Raw genomic sequence first — 26544 nt, 5'->3', positions numbered from 1 at the left:
CTAGAATACCATAGGAATTCCAGAAAGTAAAACTAACTGGGTCAGAGGCAAGACCTGAGAAAATAAATTTAAAAAAAAAAAAACACATCTAGACTTGGCAGTGAAACTACAACACCAGAGGCAAAGTTCAACTCCACAGCTCATTCTGCAGACTGGAAATCTAATGGCAGCCTACAGTATGCAATTACAAGGCAATGCACATTTCTACATGTGAAGTGTTAATATGTATATCATCAATGCAGGCAATGATCATTTAATAGGATAATTATAAGCTAGGGAATTCCTTGAGACTGTTTATACCTCTTCAATTTAATATTTAGATCAAAACTCAAATGTAGAGAAGAACATGAAATTAAAATTAAACATTTCATTCATTTGGGAGTTTGACTTACCAATCCCATTTCAAGTAAAGGTTGGGTAAATTTTTTTTTTAACTGTAGGACAGGGTGGTGAATGGCCTTTTACAATAGAAAATCTGGCACATGAAGCCCTCTGGAGACCTTGTACAGGGACTTGAAAACAATCTGAAAACTATTTTTTAAATTCTACTTTACTAAGTAATCTCATCTTTCATTATTTAACATAAGTACTATTTCCTAAATCTAGGTCTTTCTTTATAAGGAATCCAAAGATTATCTGTAATAAAATCAACCTATTGCTGCTAAGTCGCTTCAGTCGTGTCCGACACTGTGCGACCCCATAGACGGCAGCCCACCAGACTCCCCCATCCTTGGGATTCTCCAGGCAAGAACACTGGAGTGGGTTGCCATTTCCTTCTCCAATGCATGAAAGTGAAAAGTGAAAGTGAAGTCATGTCCGACTCTTCATGACCCCATGGACTGCAGCCTACCAGGCTCCTCCATCCATGGGATTCTCCAGGCAAGAGTACTGGAGTGGGGTGCCACTGCCCCTATTAGGTAGGTGCTAAAATAAGTAAAAAATTAGCGTAAAGCATCCTGCAAAATCACTATCAACATAGAGTCTTTTCCAGGATAAAATAGAATTTTAATTGAACTTTAAATGTCTAAAAGTAAATGTCTTGAGAATTTTAACACAGAAGTTTTGCCATTTTCTCCAGATATTTTGTTGGTGAACTATTACCTAGTTGCTTCCTTTTAAATGTGTCCCATCCATCAGTCTTGCATAAAGTGCCACAATAATATGTAATAGTTTGCATTCTTAAATTGAGCCTTGAATGTAAATAATGTTTAATAGAAGTATCTATGTTAATATGCTTAAATATATCAGTTCAGAAACTTTTAACAGTACAGTCACATTTACCAATTCATACTGTTTCAGATGAGGCTGGGAAAAGTCTAGGGGAAAAAAACCTTTATAAGATTAGTTGTTTTTTCAAATCCCACCTTAAAAACGCTCAAAGTTATTGATAGTCCAATGATCATTTTCTGGAAACAGTATGTGGTGCATAGTATTATGCCATCTACCTTTTGTGTATATTCTGGATAAAGCTCAAGGAAAGGAATTCTGGGTAAACCAACATATAATCTACACAAACCTTCCATTAGTTAACTTCAAAGACAGAGCTCAAGAGAAATTACATGTGTAGTCTACATTTTAAGCAACTTCAAAGGTTCTCATTTTATTAACCCAGTCACTCTGAAATTAACAAATGAATCATTCTCACTCGTTTTTCACAGCTTTCCAGTCTGAAAATTATTTTCTAACATACCCTAAACAAAGAATGTTTTCTTTATACGCAAACAGACCATTGCTTTTAATAAGAATCATTTATTGTATATTTTTAAGGTGGAGGGTTAATTAGTACAGTACTATGCATAACCTCATTCTTAAAAAATTAAACACAAATGGATAAAAATGGCAAATCAGAATGAGCATGTAAAAAGACAAAAATTAGGCATATTTTTATAGAGAATGTTTCCTGTCATACCTATGTACTGATGTTTTTCTCCATTTTGTCTTTAAAAATGTATGGCTTGTTCCTTTTCTATGTAATTGCTGATTCTTACAAAAAATGAACATATTTGCCATCAACTAATAAACGTTACATACAGTTGTAGATTTTTCATTCAACTCAGCTGATTAGTTGCCTGAAATACTCAACTAAACATAGCACTGTTCAGAAAGTTAAGAGTCCATTCCATTTGTCTCAGAAATGTAGTACTGAGTTATTAAATTTTCACAATAGGATATAATGCGAATGTCCCAGCTACAAAGTGATGAATGGAAAATCTAAACCCTGATCTGTTAGCTGTATTATGATTTTAATAAGCATTACAAATTTTTTATTAAATGTTATATTGTGGAATAATCATTTATACTAAAAGTGGAAAAAATAACTCTTACAAAAATGTATACCAGCATTGTTTTATCACTTTTATAAAAATTGAGTTATTCCACAAGTTATCTGACATACCAGGAAATGACATTCAAGATAACTAAACAGGAATCACTGCTGTTAAAAAAGGGTTGGGGGGATATAGAAGCTCTGTTTAGTACACATAGTGTAAATTTTAGACCTAACTGGAAAAAGGAAAATATTAAAAATATATCTATAGACAAATACCTGTACATCACTCCCATAGCTAATCTATAGACACATTCAAGAATATTATAGGAATATATCAATATACTTATATTTGTCAAAGTTAAGGTTCAAATGTGTTATATCACAGCACACATCCAAGAGTGTATGCCACAAGATTAAACAATTCCCACTGAATATAACAAAATAAAAAAAAAATCTGTAAATAAATATAAGGCATTCTAAAATAATATCTGCAGAAAATCAAGAGTCCAGCAAAGATTTCTATTATCTAAATTTTACTTCATAAATTCATATATTCTTCAAAATAGATTTAATTGTAGTGCCACAAATTAACAATATTCAACTGCTTACCAAAATACTCTTTTCTGGAAGCTAAATGTTACTATTAAAAAAAAAAAAGTTAGGTGCTTGAGGGAATAAGAATGCAGCAGAAAATTACAGGAGCCCACATATCCTTTTTCTTAAATTTAATTTGTCATATATAAGGTTTTTATATACAATCAGTGTGCATTGTAACAGTTTTTATTAAAAGTCAATCAAGTTTATCTAAAATGTTACCTGGCTGCATAGCACGTTTGACATTATTGCCCACATGAAAAGGAAAACAAATGGATTTACAATAACTTTTGGCCTTTTGGATCCTGGAAGTGTTCATAGACCTACCCTTTTAAACCAAATGCATCTGAAAAAAATGTTTCCAGAGCATGCAGTTTAGATTTTACAGATCATCTCACCATTCTGTTACACAATACTGACTAAAAAAGGGAAAAGGAAAGAAATAACATGTATCTAATAAAATAGTCAATATAAAAAGGACTATAATGGAATTAAGTGGCCCCTTTCCCCATTTTTTTACATTCTAAACAATGATTCCATCAAGACAAATCATTAAAAAGTGTTATTACACTGATATATATATATATATATATATATATTTAAACAATAAGAAGGCCTGAGTTGGTAGGGAAAGGAACAGTCAAAAAAAGCCTGAGAAGGGGAAGGAAGTAAGGAAAGCTCATTTAATTCATTTACAATAATTTACAGCCATTGTTTGTGTGTGTGTAAAAAGGCGTAATAATAGATCACAAACAGGAAATTCCTGGCTATTTTACAGATATAGGTACAGAATTTAAATATTCAAGCTTGTGATGAAAAGCGGCAAGGTGGTCGCAGTGTACAATGTAAACAAGTAGCTTTGGAAAGTGAATAAAGTCCTTGAGTGTGTTTTCTTTATTAAGAAAAGAACTCTCTTTCATTCCTTCCTGAAACATGATCACAGGTAAGAGTAAAGTTCATATACAAACATAATTTAAATGGACGTCAGTCTAAAATCACTGACTTAAAAACAGTTTTATCCAGCCTACATGGAAGGGCAGTGTTGAGGTCCCTGTAATAGTAAACATTTTCCATTTCTTTAAAAAAGAAAAAAAATAGTACTACAATATTTGTAGTAGAGTGCAGCATAATCCTTAAATATAAAAATATTTTCTCTTCTGTTGGGATAATAGATCTTGCATCCTGGAAAGAAGTAACAATACTGCTACTGACAGAAGATCTGTTTATATCTTTCAAGTCATGTAAGGCAATTACTGTGTTGGTTTATGATATATGGCTAAAAGAAAAGTCCAGAAAGACAGTATCAGTTTTTGTTATGTTTTCCGACTACTCCAGGTATGCTCAGGTGTACTTTTGTGTTCAATTGAGTGTTCAAATGGAGATCTGGAGCCATAAGGAGACCTCTGGTCTAGTGGAGATCTGGGACCACTACTGGAAGCTCTATGGTCCATCTGCCAATCTGAGTGATACCTATAATCCCTGGAAGATTTATGGTGTGCATATTCAGAACTTGATCGATGGTCTGAATGTAACCGATGATCTGAATGAGAACGATGATCAGAATGAGTTCTGTCTTTTAAACTTCCTTCCAGATTTGATCTGTGGTCTCTACTCCTGTGATCATCCAGTTTTCTGTGTTTCTCTCTATCACTGTAATATCTAATAAAAGAGAAATTAGGAATTTTAAATTAGCAATGCCAATTAAATGTTTCCAAATAAATCTTATTAAAAATAAAACAAAAATAATGCATACTTCTAATTCTATACAAATTCAGTGTTTCAACACAAAATTTCATAAGTGAGTTCATTAAAAATCACTGAAAAATTATCTCTGCATGTCTTTGGAAAAACTATTCCATTCATAAAACTACAGTGAAACCATACCAAGCACTTGAGATGGCATCTAACTTCACAAGGCCATTTAAGATTGGTTGCTACTTTTTCTTCTATGCATCAATTGTATTAATGCATCTTTATTAGAATTAATTAATTAGAATTAAGACAACAATATCCATCTAAAATACCCTTGAAATCAGAGCCTTTTGAGTCTGCAGCAGGAAAAATAAATAAAAACCTCTAAAACAGTCTATGAAATGAGAACTTTTATTGGTTGGTAATGCCTATTGAAAGCTTCCTTAATCTGATTATTTATATAGGAAGATTTGATATACAAATCATTGTGAAATTTAATCCACACGTAAGTGTGTGGCAGTCTGCTAAAAATTTATGGGAGTTTAATGAAAAGTAATTTCTAAGATGTTTGCCTTTTCAAAAATACATCAAACATAATTAAATGTTTTTTTGTTCACAAAAGGTCCTTATTATAAGCAATCTAAACTGTTATGCAAGTCTGTGAAATTATAAACATTTATCACTACAAATATGGCTTTTCTTCCTCACTGTGTGCTTTCCTAAGTTTATAATGTGGCTGTGCGTCTCAGAAGAAATTTCAGTGAGCACAACTAAAATAAAAAAAACCTATTAATTTCTTAATTTCTGATCTTTTACTCTTCTCGGTATTTTTATTTGGCTTGTTAAATGAAAATATCCCGTTATCAATAGGAGTAAAATGTATTCTTGTTATTATATTCCAGTTGTTTACTATTTAGACTTGAAAAAAACAGTAAGTGGAGAAAACTTCATGATTTCAGGACTATCTTCAGATTGCTTTAAATTTAACCTCAATGCCACAGTCCATCAATCTTTTATTTTACCTCACTATATTTTGAAAAGCATTTTAGCCCATATTCTCCAAACCAACAACGAATCCCATGACTAATTATAGAACTCCCTACACTAAATATTTTTTTATTGTATACTCTGACCTTAAATTTATAATTAAAAACCTACTTTTATAGAGAAATTTATTTTTTCTTATTTAACCTTTATTTTACATAAGATGTGTTTTGATTACCTGAAAACTGAATTGGTCAATAAAGTCAAAAACAACAAATAAAGACATCAATATGCAAAATTTTAAAACTGTAAGTTTACCTGCTGTCTTGCTTGTAGTGATCCCAATCACGATGATCTTTACCATTACTAAAAGAAGAATAAGGTCTCTTCCTAGAGTCACTCTTCTTGTACGAATCTCCCTGATGTCGGTCTTTATGATGATCATGATATTGAGATAAGTGTCTGTCAGATGAATAACTGTCCCTGCTGCTGTCATCATGATTTGTATTCTCTTTTAATCTTTCCACATCTGTTAAGATAAGTGTCCAACTTCTGTTAATGACTTAAAAAAAATACATGGTAAACAAAATAATTTAACTGCTAGATTATAAGAACTCCTGTTTCAGCTCCAACCAACAAAAGTGAGAAAGTCAAAGTGTTAGTCACTCACTCCTATCTGACTCTTTGAAACCCCATGGACTGCAGCCAACCAGGCTCCTCTATCCATGGGATTCTCCAGGCCAGAATACTGGAGTGGGTAGCCATTCCCTTCTCCAGGGGATTGTCCCAACACAGAGACTGAACCTGAGTCTCCTGTAATGCAGGTGGATTCTTGACTGTCCAGTTCCCAAATACAAGCAATTAAAGCATTTAGAAAATAGTTTATAAAAAGTCATACTAAGGCTTATGAATAGGTTTACTTTAATCTGAAATGTGAAGAATCACAACAAAAAATTTAAGGTCCATTTTCTTCTCAGACTATACTTTTATGACTCTTGGACAGAGCAATTAATCACTCAATTCATTAGATTAATATAATTAGTCTATTAATATTAACTAATAGTATTCCAAATAATTTTTTTAAAATATGTTCAACAATTCTATATTTTCTAGAAACTGGTAATAGTGATTTATGAAAAGTTAATAAGCCTAAAAAGGATTATAAAGATACTAGATTTAACATGGGCATGTATCATCTAAAACACCTCACCCTCCCAGCAAAAAAAAAAAAAAGCCAGTTTGTAAACTGACTTTCCAAAACAATTAACAAGACTGACTTACCTGGATTTTTAATCACTTGCGTATTCAAGCTGCTGTTCTGGTCATTATTTTGCTAAAATAAACACACATATGTAAGAATCTTTTAAGTGGCGTCAAACAACATTGTAAAACATGAAAAAGAAAATCCTGATGCTGAAAGAAGTTCTCCTCTATTAGAATGTATAAATGTAACACTGCTGCTGCTAAGTCGCTTCAATCGTGTCCAACTCTTTGCGACCCCATAGACGGCAGCCCACCAGGCTCCCCTGTCCCTGGGATTCTCCAAGCAAGAACACTGGAGTGGGTTGCCATTGCCTTCTCCAATGCATGAAAGTGAAAAGTGAAAGTGAAGTCTCTCAGTCGTGTCCGACTCTTAGCAACCCCATGGACTGCAGTCTACCAGACTCCTCCATCCATGGGATCTTATATTTTTTAAAAGCAGAAACTGAGTCTTATGACTTAAAAAAAAAAAAAAAAAAAACACCGAAATAATTTTAGACTTAAGAGAAAAGCCGCAGAAATAGTACTGAGAGTTCCCATATGCTTTTTACCAGTTTCTCCTAATTTTAATGTTTCTTATATAACCATAGTATAATAATCAAACCTAAAAAATTTATACCTTAGTACAATACTCTTAACTGAACTACAGACTTTATCCAGATTTCACATTTTTCCACTAAAGTTCTTCTTTGCCAGAACCCAATCTGGGACTCAGGTCCTCTTTGTTTCCTCCAATCTGGGACAGTTTTTCTTGTCTTCCAAGACCTTGACACTTGATGAGTACTAGACAATTACAGAGTATTGCTCAACTGGAGTTTATCTGATATTTTCTCATGATTTGACTCATGAGATTCCTTTTTGCCAAGAATTCCACAAAGTGATGTACCTTTTTCATTACACAATACAGGGGGTTCATGATGTCAATATGTCTTATCACTGGTGACATTAATCTTAACTGCTTGTTTAAGGCAGCTAAGGCAGATATCTCCTCTACAAAGCTATGATTTTTCTCTTTGTAATCAATAAAGATCTTGGAGGAGATACGTTCCGACTATGCTAGTGTCTCGTTTTCTTGCCCACTAATTTTAGCTTTCTTTGGAAGCTCTCACCTGCAACAATTTTTACTGTGGTATTAATACTTTAATAGAGATTTTCTATTTCCCTTATTCCTTTTACATTTATTAGCTGAATTCTTGTAGAAGGAAGAACATTTGTTTTAATTACATAAAGAAAAATGATGCATTTACTTACCTGGGATTCCTGCCGTTTTTTAATAGCATGCTTATATAATTTATGTAATTTTCTTGCATCGAACTCAGTAAACTTAGATACAAAAATCCACAGGTTTCTAGAAGAATAAAAGGCAAATTAGTCTGATCAAAAATACTTAGTTTTTAATGAAATCCCTTTAGTATACACAGAAACACACACATCTTAGCCCTCTCCGGAAAAAAGTCTCAGGATGTTATTTCTAGCATTAAAAAAAAAAAGAAACCAACAAAAAAACTTTCGTAAGTGGATAAGATTCCCAATAAAACTAGACAGTGTTAACTTTTACTTCTCTTCCAAACTCCTTCATTTTATAGTCTTCGTATTTGAAGATTTGAAACTAAAGAGAAGTAAACTTACAAATCAGGAAGGGATTCATATTATGGTTCAGATTAGATATAAAAGGAATAAACTATGTTAGTAGTTCAAGTAAAATATCATCAGAAAACATGGATTAAGCTTGTGAAAGAGAAGTCCTGAGTAATGCATTAAAAGGTACTGTCATTTTATAATTGTGATGTAATGGTCAGAAGAGTAACATGATCAGACACTGTAAGCCCAGGACAGTATTCCATGTTTACGCCTCTCTTCCCATCCCAATGCTAGGATTAGGATTAGTAATTGACCATGGTATTCCTTCACAAATTCAGATGCAGTCTTTGGATTCATCTCAACACAGCTTCTTCAGAGCCACTACAAATCAGTGACATGTGAGTTGAAGTCTGTCTGCCATCACTATAATAGTGATAATTTCATATATTTACAATTTTTCTCGACCCTCTAGCTTTCCAGTAGGTATATTAAAGATTTTGAATCTTGCTTACATAAACAGAGTAAAGAAATTACTAAAGAGCCAATGATGGAGGTTTAGTGGACTACCTAACATCAATATCTTTACTGAGCTCAAGCAACAGATTTTAAGTGATTTTTTTTTTTTAATTTATTTTTGGCCGTGCTGGGTCTTCGTTGCTAAGTGGGCTATTCTCTAGTTACGGTGAATGGGGCTAGTCTTTAAGTTGTGATGTGTGGACTTGCCACTGCAGTGGGTTCTCTTGTAGCAGAGCCTCGGGCCCTAGGTGTGCAGGCTTCAGCAGTTGTGGCACACGGGCTCAGCAGATGCGGTTCTCGGGCTCTAGAGCGCGGGCTCGACCGCTGTGGCGCACAGGCTTAGTTGTGTCAAGGCATGTTGATCTTCCTGGATCAGGGATTGAACTCATGTCTCCTGCACTGGCAGTGGGATTCTTTACCACTGAGGCACAAGTCCACACTTATGTGATTTTTAAAAAAATAATAAAACCCTGTATGTGTGAATAATGACTTCCCCAAAGAAAGTCATCTTTCAGTGATAGTTACAGAAGAAAGTCTAAACAAGCAAAAATCCTGAGCTAGAAAATAACTTTTCTCATTCCTTTTTATGGGAGAAATAAAATTATATAACAACAGCACTTAATTTGGGGATTTCTTAATAGTCAAGATGTATTTCTCTCGACTACCAAGTATCAATTGTCCAGGACTACAAAATACACACTGTCAGGAAGTCTTGAATGAGATAACTGTGTAAAGTACCTAACCTGTACCATCCTTCAGGTAGGCACAGTCAGATGTAGCAGAGAATTTTTAAAATAAACAAATGGGGTAATGAGACTAAGTGACTAGGTAAGGCCAGAAGACAGGGTTCCTAATTCTTTTTCCACTAAGATCAAACATTCCCAGCCTTTTGATTTTGAACACAGATATGTGTGAAGAGCTGCCTGCTTGTAAACTACTAAACCACTAAGCATTAATAAATTCTGGAAATCAGAAATCTGTGTCATGCAATAACTACAAAATTATCCCAGCATATGTGCATACAGAGATGGATAACTGGTGATTTCTTAAAAGAATTCTTAGCAGTGTTGTTAAGTCAGATGTGGCTTTCTCAAGTGCTTTCTTTTCTTTTTTAATTTAGTTTGGGACAGCTGTTTGCTTAACTGCAGTAAAAGATGATACCTCTTCTTCATCAATATTTGGGTCTATAATTTTACAAAAACTATAAATGTATTGCAATTTAAAGAGCAGTCACTCAAACTCTTGTATTTAATGTGCATATATATGTGTAATATTCTCAAAATTTGTTTCTCTAGTAATACTTCATATAGCCTATAAACTTTGGCTACTTAAGTAAAATATGCAGCATATTAACAAGGCTTATCAAGTTATCAAGACTAATATTAGCAGGCTAATTTAAACTAATGGAACATTTTCATAATACATATGCATAACTATTTTGTTAATTTTTCAACATGAAAATTTTCATACATCAAAGATACAAAAGAACTTTACAATGATCACCCATATACTTAACACCTAGATTCTCTTATTAGCATTTTACTGTGCCTGCTTCATCACATATCATTCCATATAGCTATCCCTCTCAATCACTCTAATTTCTGTTTGCATTTCAAAGAAAAAGTATAGGTATCAGTGTATCTCCCCCTAAACACTTCATGCATATCGTTAAGTAGAGTCAATATTACTTAGCTTTTTTATTTGAAACATTCTTTGGACAATACTATTCTCTGTAATCAACTATCAATGAAATGAAAGAAAGAAAAAAGAGCTAATATCAAGTCATGAAAAATATCAGATAGTGGTTGGGGAAATCAACTCATTCAACAACTTCAATACTAAATATATTAAAATTTTTGTAATTTACATACTAATGAGCCAAATCCTATTATTATCCATTGTTTGACATTAAACTAAAACAGCTTATTTTGAAATTAAAATTTTAAAAAAAGCAACTGAGAAAAAAATGGGTGGAGAACCTGAGTATTTTTCTAAAGACGACATACAGATGGCTGACAGCTACATGAAAAGATGCTCAATATCACTAATCTTCAGGGAAAAGCAAATCAGAGCCAAAACGAGATGTATCACTTCACACCTAACAGCTATTGTAAAAAAGGAAAAACAAGTGTTGGTCAAAATGTGGAGGAAATGGGGTCCTCATGCACTGTTGCTGGGAATATAAATTGGTAGGGTCACTATGGAAAATAGCATGTAGGTTCCTCAAAAAATTAAAAATAAAACTACCATATGATGCAACAATTCCACTCCTCTGTACTTCTTTGAAGGAAATGAAACCACTAATTCAGAAAGATATATGCACTCCCAAGTTCACTGTGGCATTATTTTACAAAAGCCAAGACAAAGAATCAACCTAAGTGTCCATCCATAGATGGGTGACTAGATAAAGAAGTAGAATTCGCTTGCTCACTCACACACACACACACACACACACACACGTGCACGCAAACAAAGAAATATTATGCATACATAAAAAGGAATACAACCTTGACATTTGGGACAACATGGATGGACTCCAGTTGGGGAGAACATACAACAGAAATAGACTCACAGAGAACAAACTAGTGGCTGCCAGAGGGCACATGCACAAGTGCATGAGTGAGAGAGGTGAAGGGCATGAAGAGTACAAACTACCAGTTACAAAATAAATACATCACTGGGATGTAACATACAGCACAAGGAAGAGAGTCAATAGTATAAAACTGTATGGTACCTAATCTATAAAACTATCGAATCTTGATGTTGTATACCTGAAATGAACAGTGGAAGTTAACTACACTTTAATAAAGTAAAATGCAAGTTTTGTCTTGTTTAAAAATAAATGAAATTAAAATTGTGACTAATGTTATGGGGTTCTATTAATGTATAATGTATTTGAGTTATTGGTTAAAGATAATGAGCACCTTCTAGTTTCATTTTGTTGTTTATCACAACAAAAGGCTAAAAAGGATCAGCATGTCTTTATGTCCCCCCTCCCCACAGCATGTCTTTAAATTTTTAAGAATACTGTGTTAGGGAAATGGTCATCAGAAGATGTTAAAATGTTCACTATAGGTATGACATTAACCTTGAAATAAAATTTATAAGTAAACTTCAGTTCAGTTCAGTTTGGTCGCTCAGTAGTGTCTGACTCTTTGCAACCCCATAGACTGCAGCACACCAGCCTTCCCTGTCCACCACAGGGACAAACTTGAAGTGAAGTGAAATCCACAGCAGCTGAGAAAATTCAACTAGCCCTGAAATGAATTTATCAACTATCGCCATTCTAGAGTTAAAAGAGTAAAGAGATAGGGAATTAATAAACTGTTTTTGTTAGTAATTTCTCTTTAAAGATACTTTTCCTGTAGAAAACAATCTAGTTGAAATTAGATTCTGATCCTAATTATATCACCTGCTAAATTGTGTGATCTTGGGCAAAACTCCAGACCTGGAACTAGTGCAAGAGTGAGCGCCTTGTTAAAGTTCATGTGCCACACGCCTCCTCTGCCATACCCCAGGTCCTAGCCCTTAAAGGTTGTTTACCTGAGTCCATTTTTTTTCCTTCTATAAAATTGAACTAATAACTGTTAAGACTTCCTAAACAGAGGATTTTTAAAGGGATCTTAGAACAAAGCATAGCAAAGTACAAGTGAAACACAAATATGCATTATTATGGTTATCACTAGATTACAAGTGATTTTTAAATAAAAAACTAGTGTCGCATTTCCTCATCGACTATTCATGTTTATATACAAGCCAAAATATTTGTATATAAACATCCGTAAGAAATAAAGCAGGTTATAAAATTATGATTATAAAAATTTGCTTAAAGTATAATCATGGATCAAGTCTATCTTTACAATTGCAGGTAAGGTCTTGATAGTTCTTCCTTTTGTATCAGTAACCGTAGCTATGTTCTGTGGGGTGGAGTTGGGGCAGGGTCAGGTGATCAGAAGTTCAACCTTTAATACAAGGGACTCTTTCCCTTGCTTCTACATTTTCCCCCAATTTTTCTCCAAGACAGCAGAATAGAAACTAATTTGCTCTTGAAATATTTCTCAGTTAGGGTCTTTCTGTTCTCCTTTACCATTTAAGGGAATCTGGTATAATCAGACACAGTGGCAGCAGGAATAAGTACCAAGGAATATGAAATCAAGGTAGATGAGAGTGGGAAGAAAAACAAAAGGTAAGTTGCCCAGCTGTGCACAAAGAGGAATAAAGCCTTGGAAGTTAAAGGTGAACACAAAAGTCTCTTGGTTATTTGGTCTCTCTTCTTTTAGAGGTTTTTTCCTCTCCCTTTCCTAGTAACTAAATCTGAAGTAACTACTTGTATTAGTCAACACCTAATTTCAACAAGATGCTGCTCATTTCTAATCTAAAAAGCCAGTAAAATCAATACTCTGCCTTCTTTATAAACTCAAAAATCTAAACTCTAATTACATGAAAGTTTAAAAACTGGTATGTAGTACACAAGTATTTTCAGAGAGAAACTAAACTCCTGTTACACTAAAGGCAGGAAATAATTTTAATATAATCCTTTAATTAAATTCAGCTTTAAAGATAACTCATTGCATTTCTTTTATTTTCCAATTTTATCTCAGACAAACAACAATCAAGATATCAATATGTTCAGGAGTCAATGACACAGAAAATTTAACTTTGGCTCTTAAATATGAAAAGACAGAGACTGTGGCTATATTCTCACTTAATCCTGGTATATATATAGTTGAACTCCTACTGTATTCCTATCCTGTAGTTCTGTACTTTAGAGGTCACTGTATGAGTAGATAAGAGTTTGAGAAAAATGGAATAATCTCTTTTATGGTATTTAGGAAAGTATTAAGCTCCAGTATACACACTTCAACCATAAATAAAATATTAAACTAGACACTATGAATATAGTACTTGAGAATTACTGCCTCTCATTCCTCATAAAAGGGCTTCCCTGGTAGCTCATGTGGTAAAGAATCTCTGCCTGAAATGCAGAAGACCTGGGTTCAATACCTGGGTTGGGAAGACCTGTGGGAAGGGATAGGCTACCCACCGCAATATTCTTGCCTGAAGAATTCCATAGGCAGAGGAGCCTGTAAGGACACAGTCCATGGGGTCGCAAAGAGTCAGACATGACTGAGTGACTCACACACACACACACACACTCTCTTCATAAAAATCTTTCATTATTCTTCAGTAACTGAAAAATATACAGTCTTGGCATTTTACAGGTGATAATACCAGGGGGCTCATACATAGTGGTAACTGTTCAAGGTCATAAAGTCAAAAATTAGGCAAGTTGCAACTAAGTATGCATGTCTTGTGATCCAACCTCAGTGACCACTCCACATCATTACAGGCACATGGCTTTAGACTCTTCTTACGTCCACGCAAGGCTTCAGTTTTTTTAAACATAAGCTCAGCTTCGCTTGTTTACAAAAGCCTAGTGATCATGATCAACTTCCTATCTCCTGTTTCTAAAATGAGTCCTGGTTGAGTTTGAAGGGGATAAGGATAGTTTTCTTTTTTTTTAAATTTAGTGAAATCATAATGTCTCCTGCAGAAATGTGTCACGAAAATGTTTTTTTTGGATATGCAAATGCACTGCATGTAGCAAAAAAATCAGTCGGTTAATATAAACAGTTGTCAATAACTAGTTTATGCTCATTTTATTGTTTTTCTAGCCTGTCTAGTAGTCTGGCTTAACAGTGACCTGGATTTGGTAATCATTAAGTGATTAATACCACTTATCACATTATAGTATCACTTATCACATCATATCATAGTTCAGGTTTACAATTTTAAGATCAAATGTGTTGCTGCTAGTTCTAAAATGAAGGGGAAAATACAGTCTGCATTTTACACTGCTTGAGGACATTTATTTTTACAAGGCTTTACAGTTTGAGGTATTACTGAGAATAATTTGGTAAATTGGGGAAATTTTTAAGAATAAAACGCAATCTGAATGTTAATGAAACACCTTTCACTATTTATTTAAAGGCAGCAATGCCACCTGTGGTTTTTCATTATGCATAATTAAGGAATCACTTATTTATAAAACATTTTAAAGGAAAAAAATGAAAACAACCAGCCTCGCTCTGTAAACATTCTGTGACCTAAACTTCAGGAGGTGAAAAAGAAACTGAAATACAAGAGACAAACAGTGAAGTGAAGCTGCTCAGTCATGTCTGACTCTTTGGAATTCTCCAGTCCAAAATACTGGAGTGGGCAGCCATTCCCTTCTCTAGGGTGTCTTCCCGACCCAGGGATCGAACCCAGGCCTCCCACATTACAGGAGGACTCGTAATCAGCTTCCCTTCAGAAGGGAAGCCCAAGAATACTGAAGTGGGTAGCCTATCCTAGCAGATCTTCCTGACCCAGGAATTGAACCAGGGTCTCCTGCACTGCAGGCAGATTCCTTACCAGCTGAGCTATCAGGGAAGCCCTAGACACAAGTAAGAGACAAATAGACGGTTACACAATTACAAATTTAACACGTCCTCAAAAATACGTCACTTACTTTCTCCACTGCTTGATTTGTTCAGGATTTGTATACTCTTTCAGACATTCTGTGATATGGTCTCCGATTTTTATCAAGCACTGTCTAGTATGTTCCAGTTGTTCTCTTTCCGAAAGGCCTCTCTCAGGCCGATCAAGCTGCTTCAATGCTGCTTTGACAGGCCTCATCCTCTCTTTACACTTAAATAGGAAAAGAAGACCAGAACTACATATTAAAGGCATGAATTCAACACAGAGCTACTTCTTCCAGTGATACTTACATGAGTAAATGTAACATGAAATGAGCATTAAACCTCACCTCACAGCTCTTAAACGTCAAGAGTTTTCCCCTCAGACTTTATTAAAAAAGCAAGGTTTTCCATTATCATTTAAAAATCAATCTTTGTGTAAGTAAAAGCCTTGGATTTTACTTACTTTTTACAAAAAGTTACTTTCTACACTGTAGCACACCATTCTAAACAGTTTTAATGTTAAAAGATAAAATATTTCAGAGTATAACAATATTCTATATTGGCTCTAATACAGAATAAAATGTAAAAGAAACTTTATATAATAAACTGGCAAAGCTATAACTTCAATATAGCTACAAGTATAAACTGTTCTTCTAATTCCTTAGGACAAAACAAAGTAGCTAATGATGAATTTTGCTGCTATCCTATTGCAGGTAGTCAGGGATGTAAGAGTGTTTGATAGAAACCAATCTTTTCCTTGGCCTACATATCACTAGAATGCCAGTAAAAGGACAATATACCCAAAACTGTACCATTCAATAAAGTCCAATTTATGTAATAAAAACTATCAACCTTATACCAACACCAGACTAAAAATATTGCTAGAAAATCAAACTACAGATAAATTTTATTGTATATAAATGCAAAAACAACTCTAAATTTTATAGTAATTATATCCATGAGTAGCAAGCAGGGTTACTTCTGGGTATGCAAGGATGGGTCAACTACAGACGGTGTATTTGGTTGACCTAATGCCACCATTTATTTGAAAACCGGAAATCCTCACATCCCTGCTGTGAAGGGCCTTTCTTATAATCAGGTGTCTACCTTATATGTGAAAATCTGTTTCTGAGTACTTTATTGTTTTATTGACCTATTTCTTCACATCAGTTGGGAAACTTTCCATCTTTTGCCAGGCATAATTTAAATAACACTGGAAACACTGGGAATTGTGTATTCTTTAGTTAAAATTAGAACTCAGCCAAGCCTGACTTTTTTAAAAAGGGAAAACATTTGTTTTCTAATTTTTATGTTATTCATATTTGTTCTCTACATTTTCTATTTCTTGTTCAATTTTGGTAGTTTATATTGTGCTGCTCAGACTCAGTTGGGTGCATGCTCAGTTGCATCCAATGCTGCAGACTGTAGCCAGCCAGGCTCCTCTGTCCCTGGGATCCAGGTAAGAATACTGGAGTGGGTTGCCATTTCCTTCTTCGGGGATCTTCCCAACTCAGGGATTGAACCTGCATCTCTTGTGTCTCCTGCATTGGCAGGCAGATTCTTTACCACTGCACCATCTGGGAAGCCCCTTGTAGGTTGAACACATACTATATTCTAGGCATTGTTCTAGACCCAGAAAATAGAGCAGTAAATAAAATGAAGACCCTGATTTTATGGACCTTGTACTCCACTCAAGTAGGAGAATAGAGCCAACAAATAAACAAGACAGTGTTTAAAATGGTGACAATTGTGATTAAAAAAAAAAAGTAAGACACAGTAGAGAGCTTTCTACCTTATGTAAGATTTCAGACAAGGGTAATGTTTGAGCAGATATCTGAAGAAAACGAAGGAGTAAGCCATTTCAAGCAAAGGGAAGAGCAAGTAAAATCATCCTGTAACTTCTCTGACATGTTCAAGGGAACAGTAAGAACTCCCAATATTATGAACTGCAGTACTATCAAATTCAAATGCATCTCTAAATTTAAAGTTTTAAAAGATGAATATAAATTCAAATGTTATAGGTACTTCTCTAACAGCCAGAAACTTTACTACTTACAATGCTGAATGTCTTCTGATCCAGCTCTTCAGATTCTTCCGCTATGGGCACTGGTTCACCACTTGCGGTGATGTGGACTGGAGCATCCGACACTGAAGATTTCTTAGATCTTTCCTTGCTTTCAGACTTGGATTCACTCAGCTAGTGAAAGGAGAAAACAAAAACACAACAAAGGCAAAAATGATTAACATCTCCAGAAGACAATTTACTCTCATTGTAGTCTATAAAGTTTATTCACATTTACCATTCTTATGTATTTTATCTTTTCCCCACTTGGGAAAACCAAAAATAAAGCTATCCTGTGATGTCACTTATTAGGTAAGGCATCTAAAAAAGGATTTAAACCTGTTTTCTACTCTACTAGATATGCATGTGTATTTTTAAAGAACTCAGTTATTGAGATTAACTGGGCTAACAGGCAGTTTATTCTCCTAAAATGTAAATATGCTGATTGCGTCACTTTCTAAATTTTATATTATGATTTGCATACCTTTTCTTCTTTTATGTCTTTTTCTTTCTGTATAGCTTCTTTTACTTTGTTTTCTCTTTTCTCTTTAAAATCTTTTTCCTTTATATCTTTCTTATCCTCTTTTTCTTTTATCTCCCTTTTAAGTTCTCTTTTATTTTCCTTTTCTTTTGCTTCCCTCTTTTCTTCTGGTTCCTTCTTTATACAAACATCTGGCTCAGTTTTTTCTTCACTGTCTCTTTCTGTTTTAATTTTTTTGTTTGGATGTTTCACAGAAGTGATTTCATCCTGAAAAGTGCAAGTATGGCCAATGTATTACTAACCAAATCTTGACAAAGACTAATTTCTTTTCTTTGCATGACTACTGACTGCATGTATGTGGATTCGGAGAGAAATAATCCAGAATCCCGTTAGTAATGATACATGCAAGAAGAACTAAGATAAGCCAATCCCATTCAAAATTCATAACAAAATGAGACAATGTCTTCAAATGGCAAATGTTTGAAAAGGAAGGACCTTTGCTCTCTCCCTTTAGTGACATATGATATTCTACTGGATGGCAGAATTCTATTCTATAAATGAGACTACACAACAAACTATAAAAAAGGACTTTAGTATTTAAAAGTAAAATTTTAAGCCTAAGTTCAAATTTCAAATGTAAAGCATACTGAAAACATGCCATGTGCCCTTTTCTATATATAACAGGTTGCTTTTCTAAAACACATTCTTACCTTATCATCATCTTCATCAGACTTCTCTGAGGGCAAGGGCGAAGAATCACTCTTTATTTCCTCTTTCACTTTTATAGACTTCATTCCTTTATTCTTCTTAGCTCTTGCTTTTCGCCTTTTTGAACCTCCCTAAAAATAATTATTTTTATTCTCACCAACCCCACAGATTCCATTAAAAAATCTTAAATACTAAATCTATGAAGCTAAAAGAATAGACACTCCTACCCAATCCTTAGTCTGTTGGTACACCAATCTTAGAAATTATCAACAAAAGTGATATAGCTTAATTAAATGCAAATTAATCTGAATAAATGCTAACCAACTGTAACTATTCCTTAAAAAAAAAAGAGTAGAGAGAAGTAGGAGAGCTGTTCACAATCCTAAATTATTATCTTCAGTTAAACAATGCCACCAGAGATAGCATTAGAAATTATTTTATATAGTACAGAGGTAGTTATTGACACTGTGGTCACAGGTAAACTTTCAAAGGTTGCTTTAGTTTCTAATCACCTCTCTTTTACTGCCTTTTTCCTTCTTTTGTGGAGCACAATCAATAAATAAGCTTGGTGATCTTCAATACTTCCTATTCCTTAAGCTGCCCAATGTCTCCAAATCCAATTACTGCCCTGTCTCCAGTAATGGAGGCTTGACCTCTCAAAACACACCCCATTTCACTCCAAAAGTTGCTCCCATACTAAATACTAGGAAAAAAGAGATTCTTCTTCTGAAAGACATGACTCACTAGAGTTTGAACATGAATGCTGAGATCAGTTAAGGCAAAATACCACCGTATTCAAACAAAGCTACTAAATTACAGATAAACACACCGATGAGCCCATGTTAACCACAGGAATCTAGGGTGATGGGGTAAACTAGGTTTATCATATCCAAAAGTAAAGTGCTCTTAAGCATCATATTTTAACTTACTGCACCAGAAAGCCTCTGAGCTTCTTTTTTTGCAAGATCTCTACTAAGTAATTTGATGAGGTAGTCCGCACGTGTCTGTAATTGTTTTGCTTGTGGTTTTTTATCAGGATCATCTGGAAGAATCTGAAAAGCAATTAATTTTTTCATCCTGTCTTTAATAAATAACATGAGAAATAATAATCACTTAAAAATGCCTTCTCAAAAAAAAAAAAAAAACACGTATAATGTCCTGGCAAGTTACAAATCTTAAAAGAATAAACAAAACTGAATGCAAAATACATTTTTTATACCTATGCCACAAAGATTTCTTTCTCTGGAAATAAATTCCAAATACACAAGAAAACTATCCCTCTGTTCATAAAGAGACTACACAGTATGAGGTTAGAAATTTCTTTCAAATACATACTGGTATATTAGCAGTCAGTGTCATTAAAATCATAGTATTTAGATTTCCTTCCTTCTAAACAGTGTATTTAACTATGAAGTGTACAAAAATCCCTAGAATATAAAGTATTGTCCATCTAGAAGAGGATCCAAAGCAGGCACTGTGAGAAACCTTTTACAATGAAAATATAAACTAATTTTGCTTCACAGTAGCAAATGACAAATAGCTGAAGGTTCCCACTTGTCCATGAAGAAGTAAAATATAAAAAGATAAACTATTAAGAATTGGGCAAGCCTTCAGTGTTTCCCATTCCAGGCAAAGAAAGGATTCTAACGAGTGTGTGCTGTGCTGTGCTGTGCTCAGTCGTGTCCGACTCTTTGTGACCCCATGGACTGTAGCCCACCAGGCTCCTCTGTCCATGGGGATTCTCTAGGCGAGAATACTGGAGTGGGTTACCATGCCCTCCTCCAGGGATCTTCCCAACCCAGGGATTGAACCCAGGTCTCCCGTATTGCAGGCAGATTCTTTACCATCTGAGCCACCAAGGAAGCCCAAGAATATTGGAGTTTGTAGACTATCTCTTCTAGGGGAACTTCCCAACCAAAGAATTGAACCGGAGTCTCCTCAATTGCAGGTGGATTCTTTACTAGCTGAGCTACCAGGGAAGCCCATAACAAGTACGGTAGCATCAAATCACCAAAAATCCTAAACACTGGTATTTAAATATACACGCACACACACTCACAAAACAATCCTTTTCTGCTCTTGATTAATATAGATGGTTAATGATTAAATGAGAGGCTTACTTTTTTTAACCTGATACTGTGAAAATAACAGAAAAGAAATTTCAGAGGTAAAGCAGAATCTAGACATCATTTAAATTTAATCCCTTCATGAAAACCAGATTCCAAAGAAGCCAAGATCACAAAGCTAACTTTCCTGACCCTGAGTTGACTTTATTTCTAACATAATTTAAAAGTAAAAATTCAATTTAACAAGAATGGTCAACAGAATCAAGTACTGCAGTACCTTGTGTGTCAGACTGAGGTCAGGATCCATTTTAATCATTTCCCAGCTTCCATATCCATATTCGTAGATACCAATTAACAAATTGGAATCATCTTCTTTGCCCCAGTCTATATCAAAATGAGCTGCCTTCGTGTGGCATGGGATGATATACCTATCATTAAAGTTAACAAACACTGTCAAGTTTATAACTGCCTCATTAAAAATTTTGAAAACCATGTTTGATCATTAGAACTTCAAAATACTGCACTTTATTTTTAAAAACATTTCATTTAAACTGGCCATAGAATAAAAACCACCTCTAACATACACTCATGTCCAAATTATTGAGTAACAAGTATTTTACAACAGAAAAAAATAACTCACTGCTTTCTTTCTTCTGGATCTGAAGGAATGGATTTGTGCAGTGGTATTAATTCTTCTTCATGGGAGATGACCAGCTTGGCATTCACCTGTACACCTGATATTCGGAATGTTGGGCCCTTTACTTTTCCAAGTCTACCACCTATATTTGGAAAAGAATATTAAAAAGTATAAAATATATAATTCTACAAAATACAAAGCAACGTATGTTATTACTTATATAAAAAAGCAGTAGTATTTATTTACTTATATTTTTAAGTATTACTTATTTGCATTAAGGGGAGAGGCTTGCTGGCAAACCTTAAATTTCCCTCCAAGTCTTTTCACTACATACTAGTGATTATAATATAGCACAAGAGGATTCACAAAAAGCATTTCATGTACTACAGAAAACACATGTACTGTGCTGTGCTCAGTTGATCGGTCATGCCCAACTCTTAGACTGTAGCCCCCATGGACTGTAGCCCGCCAGGCTCCTTCGTGCATGAGATTTTTCAGGCAAGAACACTGGAGTGGGTTGCCATTTCCTCTTCCAGGGGATCTTTCTCACCCAGGAATCTAACCTGCACCTCCTCAGTCTCCTGCATTGGCAGGCGGGTTCTTTACCACTGCACCACCTGGGATTAATATGTCAGTCATTCTAAATAAGAGTTCCAGTATGATTTTTTTTCAGTACATCTAATTACTGAATCTTATCTAATTATTTTTATTTAGAAAGATGAATTACAAAGTATAATGAAGTAACTATGTTAAAACCAATATCACATGTGTACACTTATAATATCTCATCTATACTAAAGTAAAAATACAGTAAAGAATCCACCTGCCAATGCAGGAGACATGAGAGACATGAGCTTGACTTCTGGGTCAAGAAGATCCCCTGAGGAAGGCATGGCAACCCATTCCAGTACTGCCTGCAGAATCCCATGGACAGAGAAACCTGGCGGGCTACAGTCCACAGCGTTGCAAAGAGTCGGACACAACTGAAGTGACTTTGCATATATACTAAAAATATAGTAGAACTAACAATTTCTGATGTTACCTCCCAGCAAGAAAATATACCAGGCAGATAGTTTCTATTGCCTTCAATAATACAGTTCTGTTCCCCATTTTCTATTAACCGGAAATGGCCTTACTTTGTTTTATAAAGCATCTTTTAAGACTAATATATAGGTAACTTAAGACATACTATCAACCAGGCTCAGTAAAAGCAGATTTCAACAATTCCATTTCTCTTTCTTTAAATCACTTTCATTTTAATATCACCTGTTCGTTCTGTTCCTGAAGAGTTGTCCTTTAAAGCTTTAATGCAACCATTATGTACCAATTCTCCTAGTCGTCTGAGGTCTGTCTCTGACTTATCAACTAATTCAGCATCTCGAGCAATTGCATCTAATCTGTAATAAAATAATACAATTTTCAGGTAAATGCAGAAAAAAATGAAGCCATTTAACACATATAAAAGTAAAGTTCTATATTTTTTTTATTACTAGACACTAAGCAGATAATACGAATAATGATAAATGTTCAAAACATTTTTTTCATCTAAAATAGTTATGTAAGTATTCTACTGTAACTTCATACAGGTCCTCTCAAAATAAAATAGAAAATACCCCTATTTTAAGGTGGAGTTTGGGGAAGAAAAATAGAATTCAACCAATTTGAGTCTCTGCCACTCTATACTTGAGATAGTAGTTACAGCAGTTATTGAGAATAACTGATAAATCTCGTCTCTGAAGTCAGAGGCTACAACTTAGCCTCTCTATGGATGAATCTGCTATTTTTATAAGATTGTAAGGAAAAGGTAAGAAAAAGCATTTGAAAAGTACAATTATAAAAATGCAAATGTTTTATAATCTATGTATTTTATAGAAAACATTTGTAGATAAAATTTTAGAGACTAGAAAGAATCAAGGATAGTACTAAAACACTTTTAAAAATCTATTTGAAATTTGCTTTCTACAGGCTAATTTTGTAAAAACCTGTTGCAGGAAATTTAAGAATAGTATAAATAAAACTGACAGCAAGTGACACATTCTGTAATTCTATTGAGAATGACAAATGTATTTACCTTTCCAGAGGGCCACCAAACTTCTTGTAACTCTTGATAAACCTAACAGAAAATAATTGGTTTAAATGTGGGCTTCACTATTTGTTACAAAATAGATATACAGAAATAATACTTGTTAGTGTAAATATTATCAATAATTCAAGGCACTATTACTAACAAAAATGAATAAGCTATGCTAGAATCAAAATGTTAAAAGGTTAGATATCAATAAACGTAAGACATATTTTAACACCCAGGATGATATTTAGAAACCAATATAAATAAAACAATAGAAGCTAAATTTTATTTTAGAAATTACTTTATTATTTTCACAAGACAAAAAAGGTTTAAGGCTATCAGAGGAAGTGTCTCCAGAATTCTCATATTACACCACCTCACATTTCAAGTGTTGATAAAAATTTACTGAATATAGTTTTAAATCAGATATATGGCATTATACCAACAATGGAAAAATAAGTATTACTTAGGAACAAAGCTACCCAAGTGGTTGATGGATGAGGGAAAATATCCAGGAAAAGCAGAAGTTGCATTGTCTCTTCAACTAAAGACAGAAAGTCCAGCAAATCAGGTGGCCATAAAAGTACCCTAAATAAAATCTAACAATATATTTAGTTTTCTGGTAGAAAAAAAATGAGGAAGAACTTTATCAGACAGGTCTATGATTTAAAAGAAATGAGTTAACAATAGTTTGAAAGAAACAACAAACTCTGAAAATACAATTATGAACAACCTTTCACAAATTTCATACACAAAAATATTATATAGTAAACAAAATAAGCTGTTATCCCATCCTCCATAAATAAAGCTGTGTGTATATATATATATAAATAAATATATTTTGAAAGAAAACTACAATTTATCTGTAAGGCCAATCTTACCTCAGTTCCTATTTGGACATATCAAACACTTTTAACATGGTTATTTTCAAAAAACCAATCACCCCACCGTAAAAAAATTAGAAAAATATGGAACTAAATTACTCCCACATAAAGAGTAATGTTGGGAGTCATAAATAATGTATTGAAGTATACATTCATCATTCAAAAGGACCACTATTCTGAACCACATTAATAAAACCAAAATAATTTAGCAGTCCAAATAGAGTAACAATAAATAACACAGCATAGATGCCAAACTCATCCTTTACTCATAAAGACCAACCAAAATCAGAACCACCCAATCTCCACACGATTATATTTGCCTCTTCTAAAACTTTGTATTTTGTGGAATTTCTGTTTTAATTTCACCCCCTACTAAAACCAAGCTGAAGTAAAAATGGTCTTATGTCATCTTACCGCCGAATTTCTGCATCACTAAATCCTTTAATATTTTCCCGAGGGATAGTTCGTGGTCTTCCACGTTTCTTTGGCCTTTTTCTTTCTGATATTGAATCACTATCAGATCCAGAGTATCTCCTACTTCTACTGCGCCTCCCTTCACTTCCATTGAAACTAATCTGGAATTTGAAAACAAAATTTTGCCCACGTTTAGGTAAGGCAAGCTTCTGTTTTAAGAGCAACGAAAGCATTATGATTGACAAAATTAACATGTATATATAAAAAATAGTCTATAAACAAAATTAAAAAGCAAAAAAAAATCCAAAAAATACAGCAGATTAACGTCAAAGAGTTATATTAATAGTCTTAATGCTTAAAACATTCTAGTAAACCAGCAGGAAAATATCCATCGTCCTTTTGTAAAAATATGTGAAAGGTTATTAACAGTGATTAATCATATAACAAACAGAATTATACAACTTCCTGGTATATTTTTAAAAACTTGAATTAAAGTAACAATGCAGTGTAATTAAAGTTACTCCATCAACTTGACCAATACTAACTAACTAATACTAGCCAATACTGGTACTGGTAATGAAAACCAGCATAGTAAACACCTCTGATGGGTATTTATACAACAGAGGGCAATTTGATATTGCACCAAACGTCTTAAAAATGATCATTCTGCTAACCCAGCAATATCATTCCTAGATATTTTTCCTGATACCAGAAATGAAAAGGAACACTAGCCAATAAAGTCATTTTTATCATAAAAGTAAAAAAATCTAATCTAGAAAACATTAACTTCTATTACACACATCAAATCACAAGGCAATCTAATAGGATACAAGTAAGGAAATACAGATTATAAGAGGTGGAATTCGAACACTGGCTTACTTGTGAAGAGGATGAATGGTAGACATCAAGTACCATACAAGAAGATAAGAGAAGTCAGCTAACATTTGCTAAAGACTGAGCTGCCTTGAGAAGAGAGGATTCCTGGGGACAAAAGACACAGGGAGAACCTGCACCCACCCACTCGCAGGCATTTCACAAACCTCCACCAACTTAGACCAGGTGCTCGAGAGAGGACTGGAAATGGGGCTGGAGATTAGAGAAAACTTTCCTTCATGGTGAAGGCCTGGAGAAAGAGAGTCACTTTTGAGGGGACAGTCAGGAAGCCTGGCCAGATCTTTCTCACCTACAGACCTGAGGACACAGAAGACCTAATATGCTTGTAGGAAAAGAAAAACTAAACCTGGCAGGGCACAGTCTGGGGTGTGTTCATTTGCCTCAGACTCAAAATTTAAGGAGATAACAAAAAATTCAACAATCAAGACATAATCTTGAAATACAACAGTATTCTAGAAAATCGGAAGCTAATGCAAAGACTCTAAAGATTTTCCTCTTGCCACAGGACCCAATATAGCTTGGCATGGCACTGCTACCATTATTTAAAAATCTAACATTCTGTTCATTTGAACCATAAAACAAACATCAACAAATTTCTAAAAATTTATATCATACAGGGTATGTTCTCTGACCATAACAGAATTAAACTAGAAATCAACAATGAAGATACCTGGAAAAATCCCCCAAATATTTGAAAACTAAACAACACACTTCTTAAAAAACCTATGGGTTACAGAGGAAGTCACAAAAGATATTAGAAAGTATTTTGAAATAAATGAAAATGAGATCACAACAAATTCAAAATTTAGGAGATTCAGAAAAGGCAGTGGTTAACGGAAGTTTGCAGCATCAAATGCTAATGTCGGGACTTTTGGTGGTCCAGAGTTTATGTCTACCCATGCAGGGGGCACAGGTTTGATTCCTGGTCCAAGAAGAGTCCACATGCAATGGGCCAAGTGGCAAAACTCCTGAA

General features: G+C 34.2%; 1 protein-coding gene across 2 annotated transcripts in view; it reads right to left on the bottom strand.

Annotated features, from left to right (window-relative positions):
• Positions 1-1729: 1729 nt before the first annotated feature.
• The window catches only part of CHD1 (chromodomain helicase DNA binding protein 1), a 72034-nt gene continuing 47219 nt past the window's right edge, over positions 1730-26544 (bottom strand). The window contains exons 24-37 of one of the 2 annotated variants that reach the window (XM_040239358.1): positions 24678-24838; positions 23383-23424; positions 22578-22708; positions 21315-21453; positions 20952-21102; positions 19538-19660; positions 18611-18739; positions 17904-18167; positions 17414-17554; positions 15408-15586; positions 8051-8147; positions 6821-6872; positions 5858-6068; positions 1730-4522 (exon numbers count right to left, since the gene is read on the bottom strand). In XM_040239358.1, the coding sequence (XP_040095292.1) occupies positions 4177-4522; positions 5858-6068; positions 6821-6872; positions 8051-8147; positions 15408-15586; positions 17414-17554; positions 17904-18167; positions 18611-18739; positions 19538-19660; positions 20952-21102; positions 21315-21453; positions 22578-22708; positions 23383-23424; positions 24678-24838 (2166 nt within the window). In that variant the 3' untranslated portion in view covers positions 1730-4176. The remainder of the gene's footprint in view (positions 4523-5857; positions 6069-6820; positions 6873-8050; positions 8148-15407; positions 15587-17413; positions 17555-17903; positions 18168-18610; positions 18740-19537; positions 19661-20951; positions 21103-21314; positions 21454-22577; positions 22709-23382; positions 23425-24677; positions 24839-26544) is intronic. The other variant, XM_040239359.1, reaches the window with a different exon arrangement.

This window comes from Oryx dammah, unplaced genomic scaffold (genome assembly GCF_014754425.2).
Source record: "Oryx dammah isolate SB20612 unplaced genomic scaffold, SCBI_Odam_1.1 HiC_scaffold_5, whole genome shotgun sequence".
Lineage (NCBI taxonomy): Eukaryota > Metazoa > Chordata > Mammalia > Artiodactyla > Bovidae > Oryx > Oryx dammah.
Note: the sequence above shows the minus strand (reverse complement) of the source record. Positions and strands in the feature narration are given on the sequence as shown.